Source organism: Macaca mulatta, chromosome 10, assembly GCF_049350105.2.
Source record: "Macaca mulatta isolate MMU2019108-1 chromosome 10, T2T-MMU8v2.0, whole genome shotgun sequence".
In the NCBI taxonomy this organism is placed as follows: Eukaryota; Metazoa; Chordata; class Mammalia; order Primates; family Cercopithecidae; genus Macaca; species Macaca mulatta.
Genome location: NC_133415.1, coordinates 85,714,993 through 85,734,537, shown reverse-complemented (window position 1 = coordinate 85,734,537; position 19,545 = coordinate 85,714,993). Strand labels below are relative to the sequence as shown.

At 53.6% G+C, this 19,545-nt stretch overlaps 1 protein-coding gene across 1 annotated transcript in view; it reads right to left on the bottom strand.

Annotated features, from left to right (window-relative positions):
• The window catches only part of EFCAB8 (EF-hand calcium binding domain 8), a 96,961-nt gene that overhangs the window by 51,676 nt on the left and 25,740 nt on the right, over nucleotides 1–19,545 (bottom strand). Inside the window, exons 7-14 of the mRNA XM_077949063.1 lie at nucleotides 17,944–18,028; nucleotides 16,984–17,108; nucleotides 13,897–13,970; nucleotides 11,609–11,739; nucleotides 3,903–3,970; nucleotides 3,556–3,707; nucleotides 2,148–2,285; nucleotides 641–751 (exon numbers count right to left, since the gene is read on the bottom strand). Of these exons, the coding sequence (XP_077805189.1) occupies nucleotides 641–751; nucleotides 2,148–2,285; nucleotides 3,556–3,707; nucleotides 3,903–3,970; nucleotides 11,609–11,739; nucleotides 13,897–13,970; nucleotides 16,984–17,108; nucleotides 17,944–18,028 (884 nt within the window). The remainder of the gene's footprint in view (nucleotides 1–640; nucleotides 752–2,147; nucleotides 2,286–3,555; nucleotides 3,708–3,902; nucleotides 3,971–11,608; nucleotides 11,740–13,896; nucleotides 13,971–16,983; nucleotides 17,109–17,943; nucleotides 18,029–19,545) is intronic.

The window sequence follows — 19,545 nt, the reverse complement described above, 5'->3', positions numbered from 1 at the left end:
AGAGAAGCCCAGAATGGGGGGCTCCAAGCTTGTACACCCAATGCAGCGCCCCTGTCCAGAGCCTGGGCCAGACAAGAGGCCCCAGTGGGTGGGAGTGAGCAGAGGGCCTCAGGCAGCAGCCCCTCCTGTCCTCACACCTCAGAAGCAACTCCTCATGCCCAGCTGCCCTGTCCAACCCAGAGACTCCACGCAGGACCAAGGTGCTGCCTGCGCCTGGGCCTCCCTCCCTTCCTACAATGAACAAAGCCAAGTTATGGCTTCCCTGGAAAGAGATGCCCAAGAACAGCACCCACTCTGGGAACCTAGGAAAGCGCCCCACAACTAGCCCTCCATCTCACACTCCATGGAAAGAAGGCCCGGTCCAGAGCCGACCCAAGGCGCTCTGCCAAGGGCATGAGGCTCAGGAGAGTTAGGCGAGCCCATGGCTAATGGATGGAGCTCCGAGCTGATCCCACGCCAGCCCATCTGCAGAGCTGCTTTCTGTGTCTATCCCACCGCCCCAGCACCACCATCAAGGCTGTAAGTGTTCCCAGTGTGCCATGGGAGCTGACTACAGACCCAGGCACACAGGGAGGTCTGGTCCTCTCCTGTGTCACCTGGTGTTCCTACCAGCCTCAGAGGCGAGCCCTGGGCCACTCACCTGCTTAAAGATCTTGCTGTAGAGGACAGCACACAGGGGTGAGCAATGAGTGGTCCTCTTCCTTGCTTTGATAGGCCCCTGGGCCTCTAAGTACCCTTTTAGGATCCCAATCTGTAGGTGAGGAAAGGGCAGAGAGCTCGTCTGTCAGAAGGGCCCTGCTCACAATGATGGGCCGCCGGGAAAACCTTCCAATAAATCACAACATCAAGACATCCTGACCACACGCAGGCCTGATTCCAGCAGACTCCAGGTTCCTCAGCAGGCCTGCAGATACCCCCACCCTACTCCGTGGCTCCCGCTCCCCGGGACTGAGCCTCCCAAACCCTAGTGTTCCTAGAACCCCAAATTCCAAGTCCAAGGTCCCTTTCACCTTATAACTTCTGAGAAGCTGAAGCCTCGATCAGATGTTCCCTCCGGGAAGCCCTCCCTGCCTCCCCGTTGCTAAGGATTCCTCTGTGTTCCAGAAAGCACTTAGCACACAACTCTACCATAACACACAGCACTTTCTACTGAAATTATCTGTTTTTCTTCTACCCTGTGGGTTCCTAGAGAGATGGGACAGTATCTTTGTCATATATTCTCAGTTCACGACAAAAGGCAGGGGGTTGATAAGGTTTGGTGATCTGAAATGAACTTCAAAGGCCTATTTAATTCAACAAATGCTGACCACCTGTCTGGCACTCAGCAAGGAGATAAAGGAACCCATGACCTTCCTTCTCAAGAAAACTGCCGTCTACGGGAGAGCTAGCCAAGTGCATAAGGATGACAAATGTATCACCAGCCAGGGTGGTTCAGCCCACAGAGCATGGGAGGCCTTCGTGGAGCTCAAGCACCGTGGCCCCCATGTCTCCTTTCTGGACTTCTGCTCCCATTTATGGGCTGTGGCTCAGCCTTGCAGCTCCCCAAGCCTCCATCTTATTGTGGGCGCCCTTACCCCCATCCTCCACAGGAAGCCCCTCGTGCTTGTCCCAATCTTTCCTGTCCTCCAGGGTCAGTACAGACCTCGCAGGGGTTCCAGCTGAGTCCTGAGTCACAGATGGCCTTCCCCTCTGTGACTCAGTTTCCCCCAGGGTCTCTCCTGCAGAGACGTTGCTCAGATGCGGCCCCTGTTTCCCAGAGTTCATGACTTAGCAGGAAAAACAGTCACGTAATAGTGACAGGACAGAGTTATGAGGCTCGTGACTGAGAGAAGGAACGGGGCCAAGAAAACATGGAAGAAGGGCTCCTAACAGGCCTGAGGTTCAGGGTGGCTCCCAGAGGAAGAAGCTGAGTGGGGACAGAGCAGACAGCAGCAGCAGCTGCAGAGACAGTGACAGGCTGGAGGCCTAGAAACAGGATTTCAGGAAATCCCAAGACACGGCCCCTCACAGGCCAGGCCACAGAGTCCAGCCACTTCAGCAGTCCCAGGAGGGACAGGACGCGGCCACCCCTTGGGTGTCTCATGGGATTCAGACCCTGGCCCTCTACCTGTGGCCTCGACCCCACTCCCTCCTGGGACAGCACTCACTGAGTAGGTGCTGCAGATGAGGGTATTGTCCTTCTCGAAGAAGTAGGCACTGGTGATGGGGCAGTTTCCCAGGGCAAAAAACTTCCCGCAGAAGGACTGGAGGCATATGTAGTCCAGCATGTCCCACACGCGAATATTCTGGGGGATGGGAAATAGGCAAGAGGCTGAGCATGGGTGCTCGGGGATGTAGCTGGCTCCTGAAGCCTTGGGGGTGCCTCCGGCGGACAAGCCCAGGGCACATCGTCCGTCCAAGCACTTCCAACACACACACATGGTGTTGGCACCGTCACACCCAGCAGCAGAGAGGCTACTCTTGTGCTCAGATAACCCAAGCACACAGTGAGTGAGGGCCGGGCACAGCTCCACCCCCCCGCCTGCCCCCAGGCCTCCACCCTGCTGGAGCAGCTGAATTCACTGGCTGGGCACAAAAGCCAAGCCAGGCAGCACATGCTGGCCCCAGGCCCTCCCTTGCTGCCACTCCAGCCTGGGACACAGTCCGACAGTGGCTACCAACATAGTTGCCACAGTGACCTGCCTGTCCCCAGAGGAGCCCCTCCCATTCCTCCCAGGTGAAGGAACCTTCCCTAGAGGGCCCCACAGAAGTCCTTCCAAGACCCTCACTTCTTGGAGGCATCCTCTGCCCGTGGCTGACTGGGGACCTCAGGGAGCCCGTCCCTGTCCCCATGCCCCCAGACTCAGACCCTTCATCAGAGGCGATGATCCCAGCTCCCAGGGCTTCTGGGAAAATTCCAGACAGGAGGGTGTGTGGATATGTTGGAGAGGGTGGTCTGGGTGACCCTGAGGGCCCTGACAATTCATCTCCAGAGTCCCAGAAAACATAACCTGTCCCCTAAAGGAGGGCCCCAAGCACTGCAGGACCACAGCCCAGCAGACTGGGCAGTATCCTGAGCCTACAGCTGCAGAGGAGCACAGTGGCAGGTCCCGAGTGGGAGCCCTGGCATGTGGGAAAGGCCAAGCCCGGCCCTGATGACCAGGCAGCTGAGGAGGGGTCACTAGAGCAGCTGAGAGGTGAAGATCGAGGGCAGGGCAGCACAGGCAAACGGCTGCCATGCATTGCACAACTCCCCTGCGCCGGATGCTGCACTGCTGTTTTGCTGCTGGTTCTCTAAACTACTCAACAGCCCATTCTTTGGATGGGGAGACTGAGGCTCAGAAAAGGGAAGGACTTGCCAGGGTCACAAAGTAAGAAGCCAGGCTGTGCTACCTGGGAACCCAGCTCTGGGGACATGCTCAGAGGCTCATGGCCACCCTCGTCTTCCTTCCACCTGAGGCCCCCTCCTAGGCCTTTGGCCAGATGTGGGGCTGTGGGCAGGGAGGTCATGCCATTCCTCTGGCTAATGTGTTTCCCTGAGGAACAGAAGGAGTCGGGCGGACTGTCGGGGCAGACCTTGTCCTTGGAGACACTGATGAGGATGCTGCTGTTCCTGCTGTCCACGAGGATGTGTGTCACTGAGGTCTGGTGTCCCTTCATCAGCCACACGGGCCTCTTTGAGACAAAGGGGTTCCACAGGCGGATGAAGGCATCGTAGCCACCAGTCACTGGGGTCAAGACGTGGGTGTCAATCCCAGGGGCCTCCACTGGGGACCTTCACCCACTGGTGAAGGTGGTGCCCAGAAGTGGGGACAAGAGCAGCAGGACCAGAAGCTGCGCAGCCCTCTCCTGAGCTCTGGTGGTCCCCCCATCCCCAGCAGCCCTCCCTCCAGCAGCTTCTGGGTGACATGAAGATGACTTACCCAGGAAGTTCCTCTCTGGGCAGTAATCAAAGCAAAGAATCCCTTTCCTTACATGCAGCACTGACAACCTACAATATCAAAGGAGTGAGGGCTGCAGGGCCGGGAGCAGTGGCCCTAAGAGAGCCTCTGAGACTGACCCTGGGGTGGGAGGAGCTGGAGGCAGAGCCTCCCAGGAGGTCTAGGGAGGAGTCACTACCTCTCCATTCTAGGAGAGGAGCAGCCCCAGAGACCACCCAGCATTCCCTCTGCCGCCTGGTCAGGGCTCAGCACCACAGGAAAAGCAGCAGCCTGGTCCCGACCCCAAACCAACAGCCCACAGGGCAGATGCCACTTTCCAGGTATAGACGGCTCCCAGGCAGGAGCTACTCCTGACATTTGTGAAGCATCTGGCATCATGCCAAGGGCAAGTTTGATTTTCACATCAACTGTACTGGGACAGGCATCTTCCCATCCATGATACAAATCAAGAAAAAAGCCGGGGAGGGCCACACTTGCCTTCCCCTAGCCTTCTCTCTGAAGCAGGCCATAGAACACTGATTCCACTGGTGCCCACTCTATACCTATACCTGGGGGAAAGGAATGTCCCTTTTTTTTTTTTTTTTTTTGAGACAGAGTCTCATTCTGTCGCCCAGGCTGGAGTGCAGTGGTGCAATCTTGGCTCACTGCAACCTCCGCCTCCCAGGTTCAAGTGATTCTCCTGCCTCAGCCTCCCGAGTGGCTGGGATTACAGGTATCTGCCAGCACGCCTGGCTAATTTTTGTATTTTTAGTAGAGACGGGCTTTCACCATGTTGGCCAGGCGGGTCTGGAACTCCTGATCTCAGGTGAGCCGCCCACCATGGCCTCCCAAAGTGCTGGGATTACAGGCACGAGCCACTGAACCCAGCCAGAATGTCCTTATTTCTGAAGACACAGGGACACAGAGAGGCATCTGGACAAAGAGTTTACTGCCATCAGATGGTACTAGTCCAATCATCCTGCATGACTGTCCATTCTTCACCAAACTTCGCATAAAAATACACAGGCGTCCCTGTCTCTCTGTTTTTTTTCCCGGAAGGCTCCCATGTCACATGAAACGTAAATGTGCATGCTTTTCTCTTGTTCATCTGCCTTTTGTTATCAGGGTCTCAGCCATAAACCTTGCAATGGGTGAAGAAAAAATATTACTCCACCCACACAGGGGTCAGGATTCAGACCTAGGGTGGACACGGCAGGAGGTGACAGGAAGTTCAGTAAGCAGTGATCCAGGAGAGCAGAGGCTCATCAGGGCCAGGTGAGGCTCAGAGGGCCAGAGAGGCCCAGACAGGAGTTCCAGGAAGCCCAGGGCCCCGCAGCCCTCACAGGCCTGAGAGCCCCAGATGCTCTGTGCCTATGCCCATGCCCATGCCTCTCATCCACAACATCCTGCCCCGCCCCTTCCTTCTTCTACACTCTTCAAAACCCCATTCTGGCCGGGCACAGTGGCTCACACCTATAATCCCAGCACTTTGGGAGGCCAAGGCGGCCGGATCACCTGAGGTCAGAAGTTCCAGACCAGCCTGACCAACATGGTAAAACCTCATCTCTACTAAAAATACAAAAATTAGCCAGGCATGCTGGTATGTGCCTGTAATCCCAGCTACTCGGGAGGCTGAGGCAGGAGAATCGCTTGGACCTGGGAGGTGGAGATTGCAGTGAGCCAAGATTGCACCACTGCACTCCAGCCTGGGCGACAGAGAAAGACTCAGTACCCCCTGCCCCCACCCCACAAAAAAAAACAAAAACAAAACAAAAAACAAAACAAAACAAAACTCTATTCAGGTGTGGTGGCTCACACCTGTAATTCCAGCACTTTAGGAGGCCGAGGGAGGAGGACTGCTTGAGCCCAGGAGTTCAAGACCAGCCTGAGCAACATAGTAAGCGCACGCCTCTACAAAAAATAAATTAGCTGGGCTTGGTGGCACGCACCTGTAGTCCCAAATACTTGCAAGGCTGAGGTGGGAGGATTGCTAGAACCCAGGAGGTTGAGGCTGCAGTTATCTGTGATCATGCCACTGCACTCCAGCCTGGGGGACAGGGCAAGAACCTGTCCACGAAAAACACAAAAAGACTCCATTCAGGCCAGACACGGTGGCTCATGCCTGTAATCCCAGCACTTTGGCAGGCCGAGGCAGGAGCATCCCTTGAGGTCAGGAGTTCAAGACCAGCCTGGGCAACACAGCCAGATCCCAACTATACAAAAAAATTAAAAATTAGCTGGGCGTGATGGTACACCTGCAGTCCCAGCTACTTATGAAGGTGAGGCAGGAGGATCGCTTGAGCCTGGGAGTTTGAGGTTACAGTGAGCTCCAGCCTGGGTGACAAAACAAGACCCTGCCTCAGGAAAAAAAAAAAAACCAAAAACTCCATTCAAAGGCATCTGTAATAGGGCCCCCGGCCCCCCGACACAGCATGCCCTCCACTGAACTGACCCCTCACCCGGCTCCTCCACCACTCCCGGGGGACCTAAGCCAGGTGCCTGGGCGTCAACCTGGACATCATGGCTCCCATTATCCAGCCTGGCCCCAAGTCCTCCTTACCCATTTCCCTCCGCTCCCATGACCGCTGCTAGCCCAGGCCCCTGACTTTGCCGTATCAGCCTCCCAGCCAGTTCCTTCATCTCCAGCCTTGCTCCCCTTTAAATCATCTCTCCAGAGCCACAAGGATTCCTCTAAAAATCAAAGCTTCAAAGAGAACAGATGGCAGTACACACATTTCATTTATTGCCAAACAAGATATTCCTCCCTCCACAAGTAAATGTGCTGCCAAACAATGTTCTGGAAGAATGGTCACTAGAATGTTAGTAGAAATTATTTCAGGCCGATTCACATATTCATCAACAAAGATTTCCTGGCTCCTACTCCCGCCAGGATTACCAGGGGCACAGACATGAGGCTTCTGCCACAGGGGGTTTTCCTTCTAGAGGGAAACAGCAGGAGTAAGTGGACACACCAAAGGGAGACGGACATTTACAAATCATGGCAAGTCCTGCAAGGGACATAAGCACATGGCTTTGACGGAGGACAACAGAAGGAGGCTCACTTCTGCCGGCCTCTCTGAGTAGGGTCCAGGGCTGCGGAGACCTGAAGGGTGAGAAGGAGTCGGCCCCAGGGAGCCCAGGGGAGGGGTGAGGCTTCAGTTGGAGGGAGCAGCCTGTGCAAGGCTGGTGTGGTGGGCACCAGGTGGGCCAGGAGGAGAGGGCATGAGAGGACATGGGAGAGGCGGGCAGGGCCGGATCCACAGCCCTGGCCAGGAGCCACTGAAGGCTCCATACAGGGCCCTGGCTGGATCAGATCTGTCGATGGCTGCGGGTCAGGGAACGTGGCCTGAGGGGACGCAGCGAGGCTGCTAAGAGGGCCACGGCAAGCAGTTCAGGTGGGATATGACGGTGGCTTCAACTAGGTGGTGGTGGCAGAAGTGAAGGAAGAGGGGACAGTGGGGGAGACTTCGGGGGTCAGTCCACACACTCAGCACCAGCTCCTGCCACCACACCCGCTCCATCAGATTTGCTCCTGGCTCGAACCATCTGAGAACTCGGGTGAGGCTGGCTGCAGGGAAGCCAGACCCTCAGGCCCACGCTGCCTTGGAGGCTGAGGCTGACTCCATAGGCAGAGGTTGGGGTGCCAATGCCAGGCCCCACCCGCAGAGGCTATGCCCTAAGATGGCATTGCCAAAACGGGAGACCAGCAAGTGGTCAATGGTGCCACCTGCTGGCCTGTACATTGCACTGCATGCAGCCAAGAATGCATGGGTGTGCCACCACTCTCAGCTAATTTTTAAATTTTTTGTATAGATGGGATCTTGCTGTGTTGCCCAGGCCGGTCTTGAACTCCTGGCCTCAAGGGATCCTCCTGCCTTGGCCTCCCTAAGTGCTAGGATTACAGGCGTGAGCCACCGTGTCTGGCCCAAATGGAGTCTTTTGTCTTTTCTGAAGACAGGGTCTTAAGAGCTCTATCACCCAGGCTGAAGGAAGGGAGCATGTGTCTCTGTGTTTGTGTAAATATATTCTCTACCCTACCCCAAAAATACATCCCCAATCCCTTCATCCTATAACACAGCCCAGCTCCAGACCACCATCCTATACAGCCTCAACTATTGCAGTGGCCTCTTCACTGGCGTCCCCACTGCCACCTCTGCCCATGGACACTCTACCTGCAACATACAAGTCAGACCACACTAGTTCTCTGCCCAAAACCATCCCAGAACCGCGCTTATATCTACTTCTGAATATTGTAAGAAGATACTCTGAGGTACTTAGGGAAATATTAATGTGGACTAACTACTAAGTGATATGAAAGAATTAATACTATTTTATCTCTTTTTGTGTGTGTTTGAAACTTTTTATAATGAAAATATTAATTTAAAATTAATTAATTTAAAAAACAAGGCTGGGCGCAGTGGCTCACGCCTGTAATCCCAGCACTTTGGGAGGCCAAGGCGGGTGAATCACAAGATCAAGAGATCAAGACCACCCCAAATGGTGAAACCCCGTCTCTACTAAATATACAAATATTAGCCGGCCATGATGGCACGTGCTTGTAATCCCAGCTACTCAGGAGGCTGAGGCAGGAGAATCTCTTGAACCCGGGAGGTGGAGATTGCAGTGAGCTGAGATCACACCACCGCACTGCAGCCTGGGTGTCGCAGCAAGACTCTGTCTCAATCTGTCAATCAATTACAAGAGCATACCACAGACAGCAGAGCTGTGCAAAGGCCCTGGGGCAGGAGCATGCCTGAGCCTGAAGGAGGCCAGTGGAGCTGAGTGGGCAGGTGGAGGCAGTGAGGTCAGGAAGGCAGCAGGCCCAGCCCACGGAAGCCCTCCTGGCCCTGGTGAGGTGACCCCCTGATATCCTCCTGCCACTGGGACTCAATAAAACAAGATCTGAATGAAACACATATCCACCAAGCTTGTCCAGCTCACGGCCCACGGGCCTCATGCAACCCAGGACAGCTCTGAATGTGGCCCAACACAAATTCATACACTTTCTTATAACATTATGAGATTTTTTTGTGATTTTTATTTAGCTCATCAGCTATTGTTAGTGTTAGTGTATTTTATGTGTGACTCAAGACAATTCTTCTTCCAGTGTGACCCAGGGAAGCCAAAAGATTGGCCACCCCTGCTATACACTAAGTGATATCACCACCAGTGCAGACAGATAGCCTCAGCAAACAACTCCAAGCAAACTCCCACCACAAGGCCCCATTCAAAGCACTGAACCCAAGACTGAAACTTCCCCTTCACATCAGACATTCCCGGAGGCCCCCTTTTCCAGCCTGCAGGGAGGTCCAGGACTTGTCTAGAAATGCACGCAGTGCACTATTTGGTTAAAAAGGCCAGGCGCGGTGGCTCACGCCTGTAATCCCAGCACTTTGGGAAGCCGAGGTGGGCAAATCACAAAGTCAAGAGATTGAGACCATCCTGGCCAACATGGTGAAACCCCGTATCTACCAAAAATACAAAAATTAGCTGGGCATGGGGGCACACGCCTGTAGTCCCAGCTACTAAGGAGGCTGAGGCAGGAGAATCGCTTGAACCCAGGAGGCGGAGGTTACAGTGAGCTGAGATTGTGCCACTGCACTCCAGCCTGGTGACAGAGCAAGACTCCGTCTCAAAAACAAAAGAAAAAAAGGCACTGGACATATAATACAGGCCCAAGATAAAACTCCAGCTCAAGTGTCTGCTCTAAGACAGTCACTTCCCCTCCCTAAGCTTCGGGTTTCCCATCTGTAAAATGAGGAGTTGGACTAAATTAGCTTTATCATCTCAGGATTGAAATTTCCCCTGAAAAACAACCAGGACAGAAAGGGACAGACAGGGGTCTAAATGGCCCTCGGTCTCTGCCCCAACCCAACCCTGGCCTCACCCAGTCTTTCCCCAATACAGGCCTCAAATCTCCTGCTGTTCCCCAAAAAAGACTCTCCTGAGGCTCATTCTTCAGACTGTGCAGGAGCAAAATGTCACAGCCCCAAAGGCTCAAGGAAAAATCTAGGGGCTGGAGGAAAACTACAGGGGCAAGAGCAACCCAGCAGGAAGACTCCACCAGAGAACATACCTGCCAGTTGATCTACCATAAACTGCACAGTAGAAGCCACACAGTAAAAGAACAGAAGTAGGCCAGGTGCAGTGGCTCACGCCTGTAATCCCAGCACTTTGGGAGGCCGAGGTGGGCCTATCACCTGAGGTCAGGAGTTCGAGACCAGCCTGACCAACATAGAGAAACCCTGTCTCAGGCCGGGTGCAGTGGCTCAAGCCTGTAATCCCAGCACTTTGGGAGGCCGAGACGGGTGGATCACGAGGTCAGGAGATCGAGACCATCCTGCCTAACACGGTGAAACCCCGTCTCTACTAAAAAAATACAAAAAAGTAGCCGGGCGAGGTGGCGGGCGCCTGTAGTCCCAGCTACTTGAGAGGCTGAGGCAGGAGAATGGCGTAAACCCGGGAGGCAGAGCTTGCAGTGAGCTGAGATCCGGCCACTGCACTCCAGCCTGGGCGACAGAGCGGACTCCGTCTCAAAAAAAAAAAAAAAAAAAAAAAAAAGAGAAACCCTGTTTCTACTAAAAATGCAAAATTAGCCAGGCATGGTGGTGCATGCCTGTAATCCCAGCTACTTGGGAGGCTGAGGCAGGAGAATCGCTTGAACCCGGGAGGCGGAGGTTGTGGCAAGCCGAGATCGCACCATTGCACTCTAGCCTGGGCAACAAGAGCGAAACTCCATCACAAACAAACAAACAAACAAACAAAACAAAACAGAAGTGGTAGCTTCTGATAACTGTGTCAAGGAATGGGGATTGAATAAAGAGGGGGCCCCTCAGGACTCCAACCTTCTTTATAATGTTTTCATTTTTTACATGGACAATGCATTTAATACATTCTTGTGTGATTAACTGGTTTTTCTTTTGTTTTTTTTTTTTGAGACGGAGTCTTGCTCTGTCGCCCAAGCTGGAGTGCAGTGGCGTAATCTCGGCTCACTGCAAGCTCCGCCTCCTGGGTTTGCGCCATTCTCCTGCCTCAGCCTCCAGAGTCGCTGGGACTACAGGTGCCCACCACCACGCCCAGCTAATTTTTTTTTTTTTTTTTTGGTATTTTTAGTAGAGATGGGGTTTCACCATGTTAGCCAGGATGGTCTCGATCTCCTGACCTTGTGATCCGCCCGCCTCAGCCTCCCAAAGTGCTGGGATTACAGGCGTGAGCCATCACACCTGGTGATTAACTGGTTTTTCAAAAGAAAAGAAAAAACCGCACTCTGGGGTAGAGGAATCTAGACTGAAGGAAACAGATTGGAACCATCTGCAAAGAACCAACGCTGCCAGTTACTGAACACATACCACAGAGGATTCCCTCACACAACCCTTGAAGAAGTGAGGTACACGCTTTCATACCCTTTCACAGATGAGGGAACTGAGGGTCACAGAGGAGGAAGTAACTCACAGTCATCCCTTCATTCAGAAAACATTTCACTGACTGCCACTCACTCTGTGCTGGCTTCTATGTTGAGCTTTGCATATAGATCGAGAGATAAAAGAGACTACTGTGTTCTCACTGTGCTGCTGGTGGCGATGCTGAAAAAACTAAACTCCAGAGTCCATACACCAACCACCATCTGCCACTGTCAGCCCCCACAGTCCACTCACCACCCCCCTTCCTTCCAACTCCACTGCCTTAGCCAGGAGAGAAGCACTTCTTACTTGGGTTTCTCAGAGGCTTTGGCTGGCAATACTGTCAGCACCAGAGAGGACTTCTCAACAGCTGAACAGGAGACCACCAGGTTCATCTGGGGGATGAACTTGACCTGCTGACACCAGTTGGGATGGAGAGCCTGGGAAGACAGTAGCAATGGTGAGAGACTCCACCCAAGGACAACTTTCCAGGCCCAGCCCCCAGAACACGACCAGGTGTTGGGACTGGAGGTGCCCAGATATCACGGAGTCTAATGCCCTTCTCCTCGCGATCACAAAGTGATGTGGCCCCGCAGTCCTGGCCCAGTTCCTAGGACCAGCACTGGCCATCACTTGTCACTGAAAATGTTTAAGAGCACACAAGCGTAGTTTCTTTTTTTTTTTTCTTTTTTTTTTTTTTTTGAGACGGAGTCTCACGCTGTTGCCCAGGCTGGAGTGCAGTGGCGCGATCTCGGCTCACTGCAAGCTCCGCCTCCCGGGTTCCCGCCATTCTCCTGCCTCAGCCTCCTGAGTAGCTGGGACTACAGGCGCCCGCCACCGCGCCCGGCTAATTTTTTGTATTTTTAGTAGAGACGGGGTTTCACTGTGGTCTCGATCTCCTGACCTTGTGATCCGCCCGCCTCGGCCTCCCAAAGTGCTGGGATTACAGGCTTGAGCCACCGCGCCCGGCCACAAGCGTAGTTTCATTTTAAATCCTGTCAGTTAGAGGATGGGGAGGGTCAGGCCCATACTAATCATCTCCCGCGAGGGGAGAAAGGATGAATTCGAGTCTGTCCAGGCCACAGTCGAGTTATCCACATGGAGCCACCTCTACAGATGGGCTGTGCTCCTGGCCCACTGCCACCCTCCATGTTTGTCATACAGTGGACTGCTCACGGAAGCACAGAGGGCAAGAGAATGTTCATTTCACTGCAACTTGAGCCACAAAAGATGACACGCAGTCGAAGGGGCTGGCTGGGCTCTGAATTCTCTGGCCCCAGCTCTGTGACTTGGACCAGCGCTTGGCCTCCCAATCTAGAGATTTTCCTCTCCGGGACAAGATTGGAAAAGGCAGGTTGGAGACATTGGTTCATCAAATATTTCTTCAGTGCTTTCTACATGCAAGACCCTGAGCTGGGTTTTACACACACTGTCACCAAGCGTCTGTCACAATGAAGGCACTGAATTTAAGACACTTTGGGAGGCCAAGGTAGCTAGACCAGCCTGGGCAACATAGTGAGGCCCCGTCTCAAAAAAAGAATAAAAAGATTAGCTGGGTGTGGTACTTGTATTCCCAGCTACTCGGGGGGCCGAGGTGGGAGGATCAGCCCAGGAGGTCAAGGCAGCAGTGAGCCATGATCGCACCACTGCATGCCAGCAAGGGCAACAGAGTAAGGCCCTGACTCAAAAAAAAAAAAAAAAAAAAATAGTGCAGGCCTGTTGGACCACCCAGACCGCCCGGAGTGCGTCATTCATTCATTCATTTGTGCAGCAAACGTATTGGGAGCCCACCAAGTGCAGGGTACTATTTTAGGCACTGGAGACAACCGAGAGCACAAAGTCCCTGCCCTCGAGGAGCCATCGATCTCGTGAAGGTGACAGCATGAGGAATCAATGGTCGGACCACACAAAGCTGGGAGCTGGGAAACACTGCGGTGAAGGGATGAAAGCAGAGGCGGGCACAGGGCTGTCCTAGGATGGCTGGTTGGGACCACAAGAAGTAGATAGGGGGAATACAGGTACCTTCGGGGAGAGCCCTGCAGCCTGAAGGCGCAGCACATGCCGAGGCACAGAGGCGGGAAGGGGCTGAGCGCATTCAGGGAACAGCAGAGGAGCCTGTGCCTCTGCAGGAGAGCAAATGGGGAGAAAGAAGGTTGAAAACAAGCCCAGAGCTTGCAAGCAGGGGCCAGATCACCTCATGTCCTGACAGCCGTGGTAAGGACTTGAGATTATGTTCCAAATGTGATGAGAAGCTACCAGGGTGACTCAACTGTATTTCTAACTCATCATTCCTCTGGCCCTGAATGGAGACAGTGCTGCATGAAGAAAGGAAGTGGGGAACCCAGCTAGAGGCCACTGCAGCCATCCAGGAGCGAGGCAGTGTTGGCCAGGACCAGGGCTTAGCCATGGCGGTGGTGAGAGGGGCATGGCCACACTGAGATGTGGTCTGCAGATGCAGCTGGCAGGATCCAACAGCTGCCACAATCTGTTTCCAGAGACTGAACCCAGGGAGTAAATCTACTTTTTGTATTTATTTTGAGTGGTGTGTGTGTACAGATAATTACCATTGTAACAGGCCAAGGAAAGAAACAACTCACCTTCAGCCGGTAGCTTCTATACAAAGAAGACTTCTCATTTAAGAGTTTCCGCATGGAAACTTTGATCCAGTGATCTGACAGGGGAAAAATCAAGGTCCACATCAGCAGCTTTCCCCCTTTGCTCGGCAAGCAAAGCCTCAAAAACGTCTTAAGTTGGCTTGCAACTCCAGTGCTTCTCAAAAGGCTTTTCCACCCAAACCCTCACTGGCGCCTCACTGTGTCCTGGTGAGCTCAGCGGAGTGCCCCCGCCCCAGGAAAAAGACTCAGGCAGATCAATGCTGCCTCCTAGAGTACCCCTGCCAGTGCATGGCAGAACTAGAACCAGACTTCAGGGCACCTCATGCTTCCTAGGTGCTGCAATCTAAACAAGCTGATTCTTTATTAAGGAGCTCCATCTTTGCTGGAGTGGAAAAGGAATTGAGACTCTAGGCTCTTTTTATTCTGACAAGTCATCACTTGGGAGTTCGCCATCATGCCTCAAACTACATGCACTCCTTGTCCAGAAAGCACAGGTTCCAAAAAGTAGAAGTTCCAGGTATGCATCATAAAATAAGCATGTCTGGGCCAAGCGCAGTGGCTCACACTTGTAATCCCAGCCCTTTAGGAGGCCAAGGTGGGAAGGTCACTTGAGGCCAGGAGTTAAGACACCAGCCTGGCCAGCATAGTGAAACCCTGTCTCTACAAAAATACAAAAATTAGCTGGGCATGGTGGCATGCACCTGTAATCCCAGCTACTTAGGAGGCTGAGGTGGGAGAATCACTTGAACTCGAAAGGCGAAGGTGGCAGTGAGCCGAGATCGCATCATTGCACTCCAGCCTGGGCGACAGAGCAAGACTCTGCAAAAAAACAAAACAAAACAAAACAAAAACCAGCCTGGACAACACAGTGAGAACCCATCTCTACAAAAAAATCAAAAAAATTAAAAATTAGCCAGAAGTGGTGGTGGCGTGCTTGTGGTCCCAGCTACTTGGGAGGCTGAGGTGGGAGGATCACTTGAGCCCAAGAGATTAAAGCTGTAGTGAGCTATGATCATATCACTACACTCCAGCAACAGAGTATGACCTTGTCTCAAAATTTAAAAAAAAAAAAACAAAAAAAACACACACACACTTAAACAAAACAAGCCTGTCTAGAGGAATTCAGACATGCCAGGTGCAGCCCTCATGGAGCTTAGCATCTCCCGGCCGCTGAAACCATTCAAGGCCAGCAGTTGATGGATCCTCAGGGAAAGCAAAGCCAATCTGACACAGACGAGTGGAGCCAGCACTGTTAGGGACAAACATGGGTCCTCTGTCAGAGTAGTTTAAGGAGGCAGGTCGCAAATGCTGGAGCAGTCTAGGCTCAGGTTCCCTCCCAGGGATGGAGGAGGGAAGAGGCAGCAAGGATGGATCTGGGGGCTCATGCCAAGCATTGTACTGCTGCAAAGTCACCAGCCCCATCTTGCAAGGGCAGGAGGAAGCTTGCAAAGTAAGTCCCAGGGAGGGGTAGAAAGTTGCCCAAGACTGCCAGAGTGGGGCTGGTCGTGCATGCGCACAGGCAGGAGTCAGCTTTATGATGCGCTGTGGTTTAATCATCAGTTTACCTGCCTGTCTCTCCTACTAGGGCTGTGAAGGAGGGCAGGGAAGAAGTCATAGTCACTGTGCATTTACTAGGTGCCTAACGTTCCACGTTTCTTATACCAAAGCTATCAATGAAGTAGGGCCATCCCTATTTGAATAAGGGAACTGAGGCCAGAGAGGTTAAGCAATTGGCTCCAGGTCACACAGAGCTGGGGTGCATACCTGGGTCTGTCCATCTCCTCCCAAGTTCACATACTGGGCCCACCTCATCTTCATGTTTGTCCCCAGCCTTCAATCAGAACTTGGCATGGAAGGACTCCTGCCTAACATTCCAGTGTCATCTGCCTCCCTCGATATCCCATTCACCATGTGGCTCAAAGACCACCACAACCTCCCATGCTAGTTCCCAGGGTAGTACAGAGTGACTAGGCTCAAGCAGCTAAGTGGGCGGCTCAGGGCAGGGCAGGCCCCCGAGGCCGATGAGGCAAGCAGGGTGCCAGCCCACTGCTGTGTCCAGGACAGGATCTGGACACTGCCCCAACAAGCCTGCCAGGGGCCTGTTACCAAGGCCTGGGAACCCCTGGAGTGTCCTGCTTAGTAACTCTGGCTGGAAGAGGGGTCAGTGTCCCTGTATGGGGTCCCTGGTGGCCTGGGCCTCCTGGTGGATGTGAGGCAACCTGGAGAGGCAGCACTGTGCGTGCAAGGCTGGATTCTAGAGGCGCTCCAGTTCAGATGAGTTTCCTAGGCAGCCCTGAGCCGTGTCCTCTGAGGATCTAGCGACCTGGGCAGAACAGCTCCAGTGACTTCCTCCTGCGTTTAATCAGTGTGGGATGCAGCCCAGCAAAAGGCTAAAAGCACAGACTCCAAGGCAGGCGGCCGGACTTCAGATCTCAGCCCCCGCTCACCGGGCAGGGGTGTGTGCAGGTGACCTCACCCTTTCTGCCTCTTATGGGCTGCAGCAGCGGCTCCTCCCTCCTGACAGTAGGGGCAGCTATGGGAGATGATGCACGCAAAGCGCTCAGCAAGGGGTGCTCTAGACTCTAGCAGCTGTGCCCACTCACCCACGCCAGCCAGCCAGTGCCCAGGCTCCACAGAGCCCACATCCAGGACAGCCCCTGCCCACCAAAGGCAGCACTAGAGCCAAGGAGAGCACATGCCTCCTCACCACCATCCGAGGAAGTTAGCATCAGCACTGTCAACCAGGATCAGAGTGGATGAGGGACTTCCCCAGGGTCCCACCACTGGCATTGTGCTGGAGTGAGAAGCGTCCTGCACCCCCAGACCACACCCGCACAGCCTCCCATCCTCAGAGAGGCCGACCCCTCCCCAGCCCCCGTGGTCTTCTGCTGTCCCCCATCGCCTCTCCCTTTGTGCTGAGCTGCATGCATCCTGCGCTCAGAAGCAGATGCCTTCCCAGAGGCTCCAGAGCAGAGGCAGGGAGTGGGGGGCTCAGGGACCAGGATGGGCTCAGCACCCACGTCTAGGCCATGCCCAGGCCTCCGCCCCCTTCCCCAGCATCTTAGCTACCCCACTTGGAGGCCCTGGGGAGAATACGGGGGTTGAACAGCCCACTGGTCACGTTTTCGGAGGTGAAGACAATGACATTGCCTTTGGCGTCCCCATAGCAGAATACACCTCTATGATAGTCAGACCTGCAGAAAGATGGAGAGAAGAGGCTGTGTGGGCCGGGCGCGGTGGCTCACACCTGTAATCCCAGCACTCTGGGAGGCCAAGGCAGCTTAATCACCTGAGGTCAGAAGTTCGAGACCAGCCTGGCCAACATGGTGAAACCTCATCTCTACTAAAAATACAAAAATTAGCCAAACATGGTGGCAGGCACCTGCAATCCCAGCTACTCGGGAGGTAGAGGCTGTAGTGAGCTGAGATGGTGCCACTGCACTCCAGCCTGAGAGACAGAGCAAGACTCTGAGTCAAAAAAAAAAAGAAAAAAAAAAAAAGAGGCTGTGGAGCCTCCACTCCCTCCCTTGCCCCCCAATAGCCTCCCTTCTCCTTGGAAGCAAGGGCAGTTCCAACAAGACTTTCTGGCCTTGCCCAGACACCTGAGGAGCCAACAAACACAGGCAGACCAGGTCCAGCCCATCACTGAACCAGAATTCAATTTTTTTTTTCAACCAAAATAAATGAATCCCTAGTCCTCCAGCTGCCCTTTGTTAAGTCACCCCTCCCGATAGACTGTGATGTCCCCGGACTCCTCAGCCACAGCCAGACAAGCCTCTGCTGGGATTTGATGGCTGTCTTGAGTGGGGAAGTGACAATGACTCCAAGCTCTGAGTGACCATGAGAGTTGACTCTGAGAGAGAAGCAGCCTGGAGGGAGGAAGACACAGGGGCCTTGGAGCCAGAGGGGAGATCTTTCCAGATCTTTCCAAGGAGGCTTTCTGGGGGCCCCAACCCTAGTCAGTGATGTGGCTGCTGCAGGAGGCCTGGGCCTCCTGGTTCATGTGGGGAACACCCAGTGGAGACTCACCAGTAGTCCATGACCAGGGCACAGCTGTCCAGATCAATAAAGGTGAAGGCCGGGACACATTTGCGGTCACTAATATCAAAGAAATCTGGGGGAAAGACAGAAGGCCACATGAAGCCCACAGCCGTGCCTGAGAGGTCTTCAGTCACAGTGAGCAGCCTCATTGCTCTCCCAAGGAATCTCTGGCCCTTTCAGCCCTTTTTCCCCCATGGTAACCACAGACAGCTATTTACAGAGTAAACCCACCCACTGGGAACCCCACTGAAAACCCCTAAAGGCTTCCAACTGCAGCTGGAATAAAATCCCAGGCTGGGTATGGTGGCTCACACCTGTGATCCCAGCACTCAGCGAGGCTAAGGCAAGAGAATTGCTTGAGCCCAGGAGTTTGAAACTGCAGTGAGCAGTGATTGTACCACTGCACTAAAGCCTGGGTGACAGAGCAAGACCCTGTCTCAATTTAAAAAAAAAAAAAATTCTGACTCCTTCCAACAGATCAAGCCTCATTTTCAGCCTCTGATGAGCAACAGCCTCGCCATCGTGCTGTCTCCTGCATCTGAATGGCAGCCTGTCGCCCTCCTCTGCCTCTCTATATGGCCGGCCACCCCAGAGGGCTGTGGGTCACAAGAGGAGCGCTGGCTGGACTGGGCTGGGACCACAAAGGGCAGGGATCACACTGGTGGCACTTCCACCCCTGCTTCTGGCCTTGTCTGAGTGCCTCCGAGCAGGTGACAGCTGCTCCATCAGGACAGCAGTGATGACATAATTATCTCTAAAATGGGGTTCTAGGCTGGGTGCAATGGCTTACACCTGTAATGCCAGCACTGTGGGAGGCTGAGGCGGGTGAACCACCTGAGGTCAGGAGATGGAGACCAGCCTGGCCAACATGGTGAAACTCTGTCTCTACTAAAAATACAAAAATCAGCCAGGTGTGGTGGTGTGCGCCTGTATACCCAGACACCTGATGAGCCCACAAACACAGGCCCAGCAGACCAGGTCCAACCCATCATCAAACCAGAATTCAATATTTTTTTTTCAACCAAAATAAATGAATCCCTAGTCCAGCTACTCAGGAGGCTGAGGCAGGAGAATCACTTGAACCCAGCAGGCAGAGGTTGCAGTGAGCCGAGATTGCACCACTGCACTCCAGCCTGGGCGACAGAGTGAGACCGTCTCAAAAAAATAAAAAATAAATGGGGTTCTAATGCCAAATTCTCAGGGTTGTCTGAGGATAAAGGGTGAGAATGTCTGGGACAGCACCGGGTCCCCAGGAAACAGGTGTTGCAATGGAAAGCCCAGGCAGGTCACAGATAGATTAATCTAGCCCTTGCTGATGGCTGACCACTTTCTCTGTATCACACAATTTAGCCTCATAATGATGTCAGTGTTAATTAACTGCCCACTATGTGCCAGGCACTATGCCCACAGCTTCACACACCTAACTACTAAGCCACACTCACCCTCGAGTCATGTATCATTGGCCCCATTTTACCTCTGGGTAAAGTGAGGCACTGGGAGGTCAAGTAATTGCTCAAAGGCAGACATCTACAGAGCAGTGGGACCAGGCTCTGAACCCAGGTCCTTTTTATTCCAAAGTCCCTGTTTATT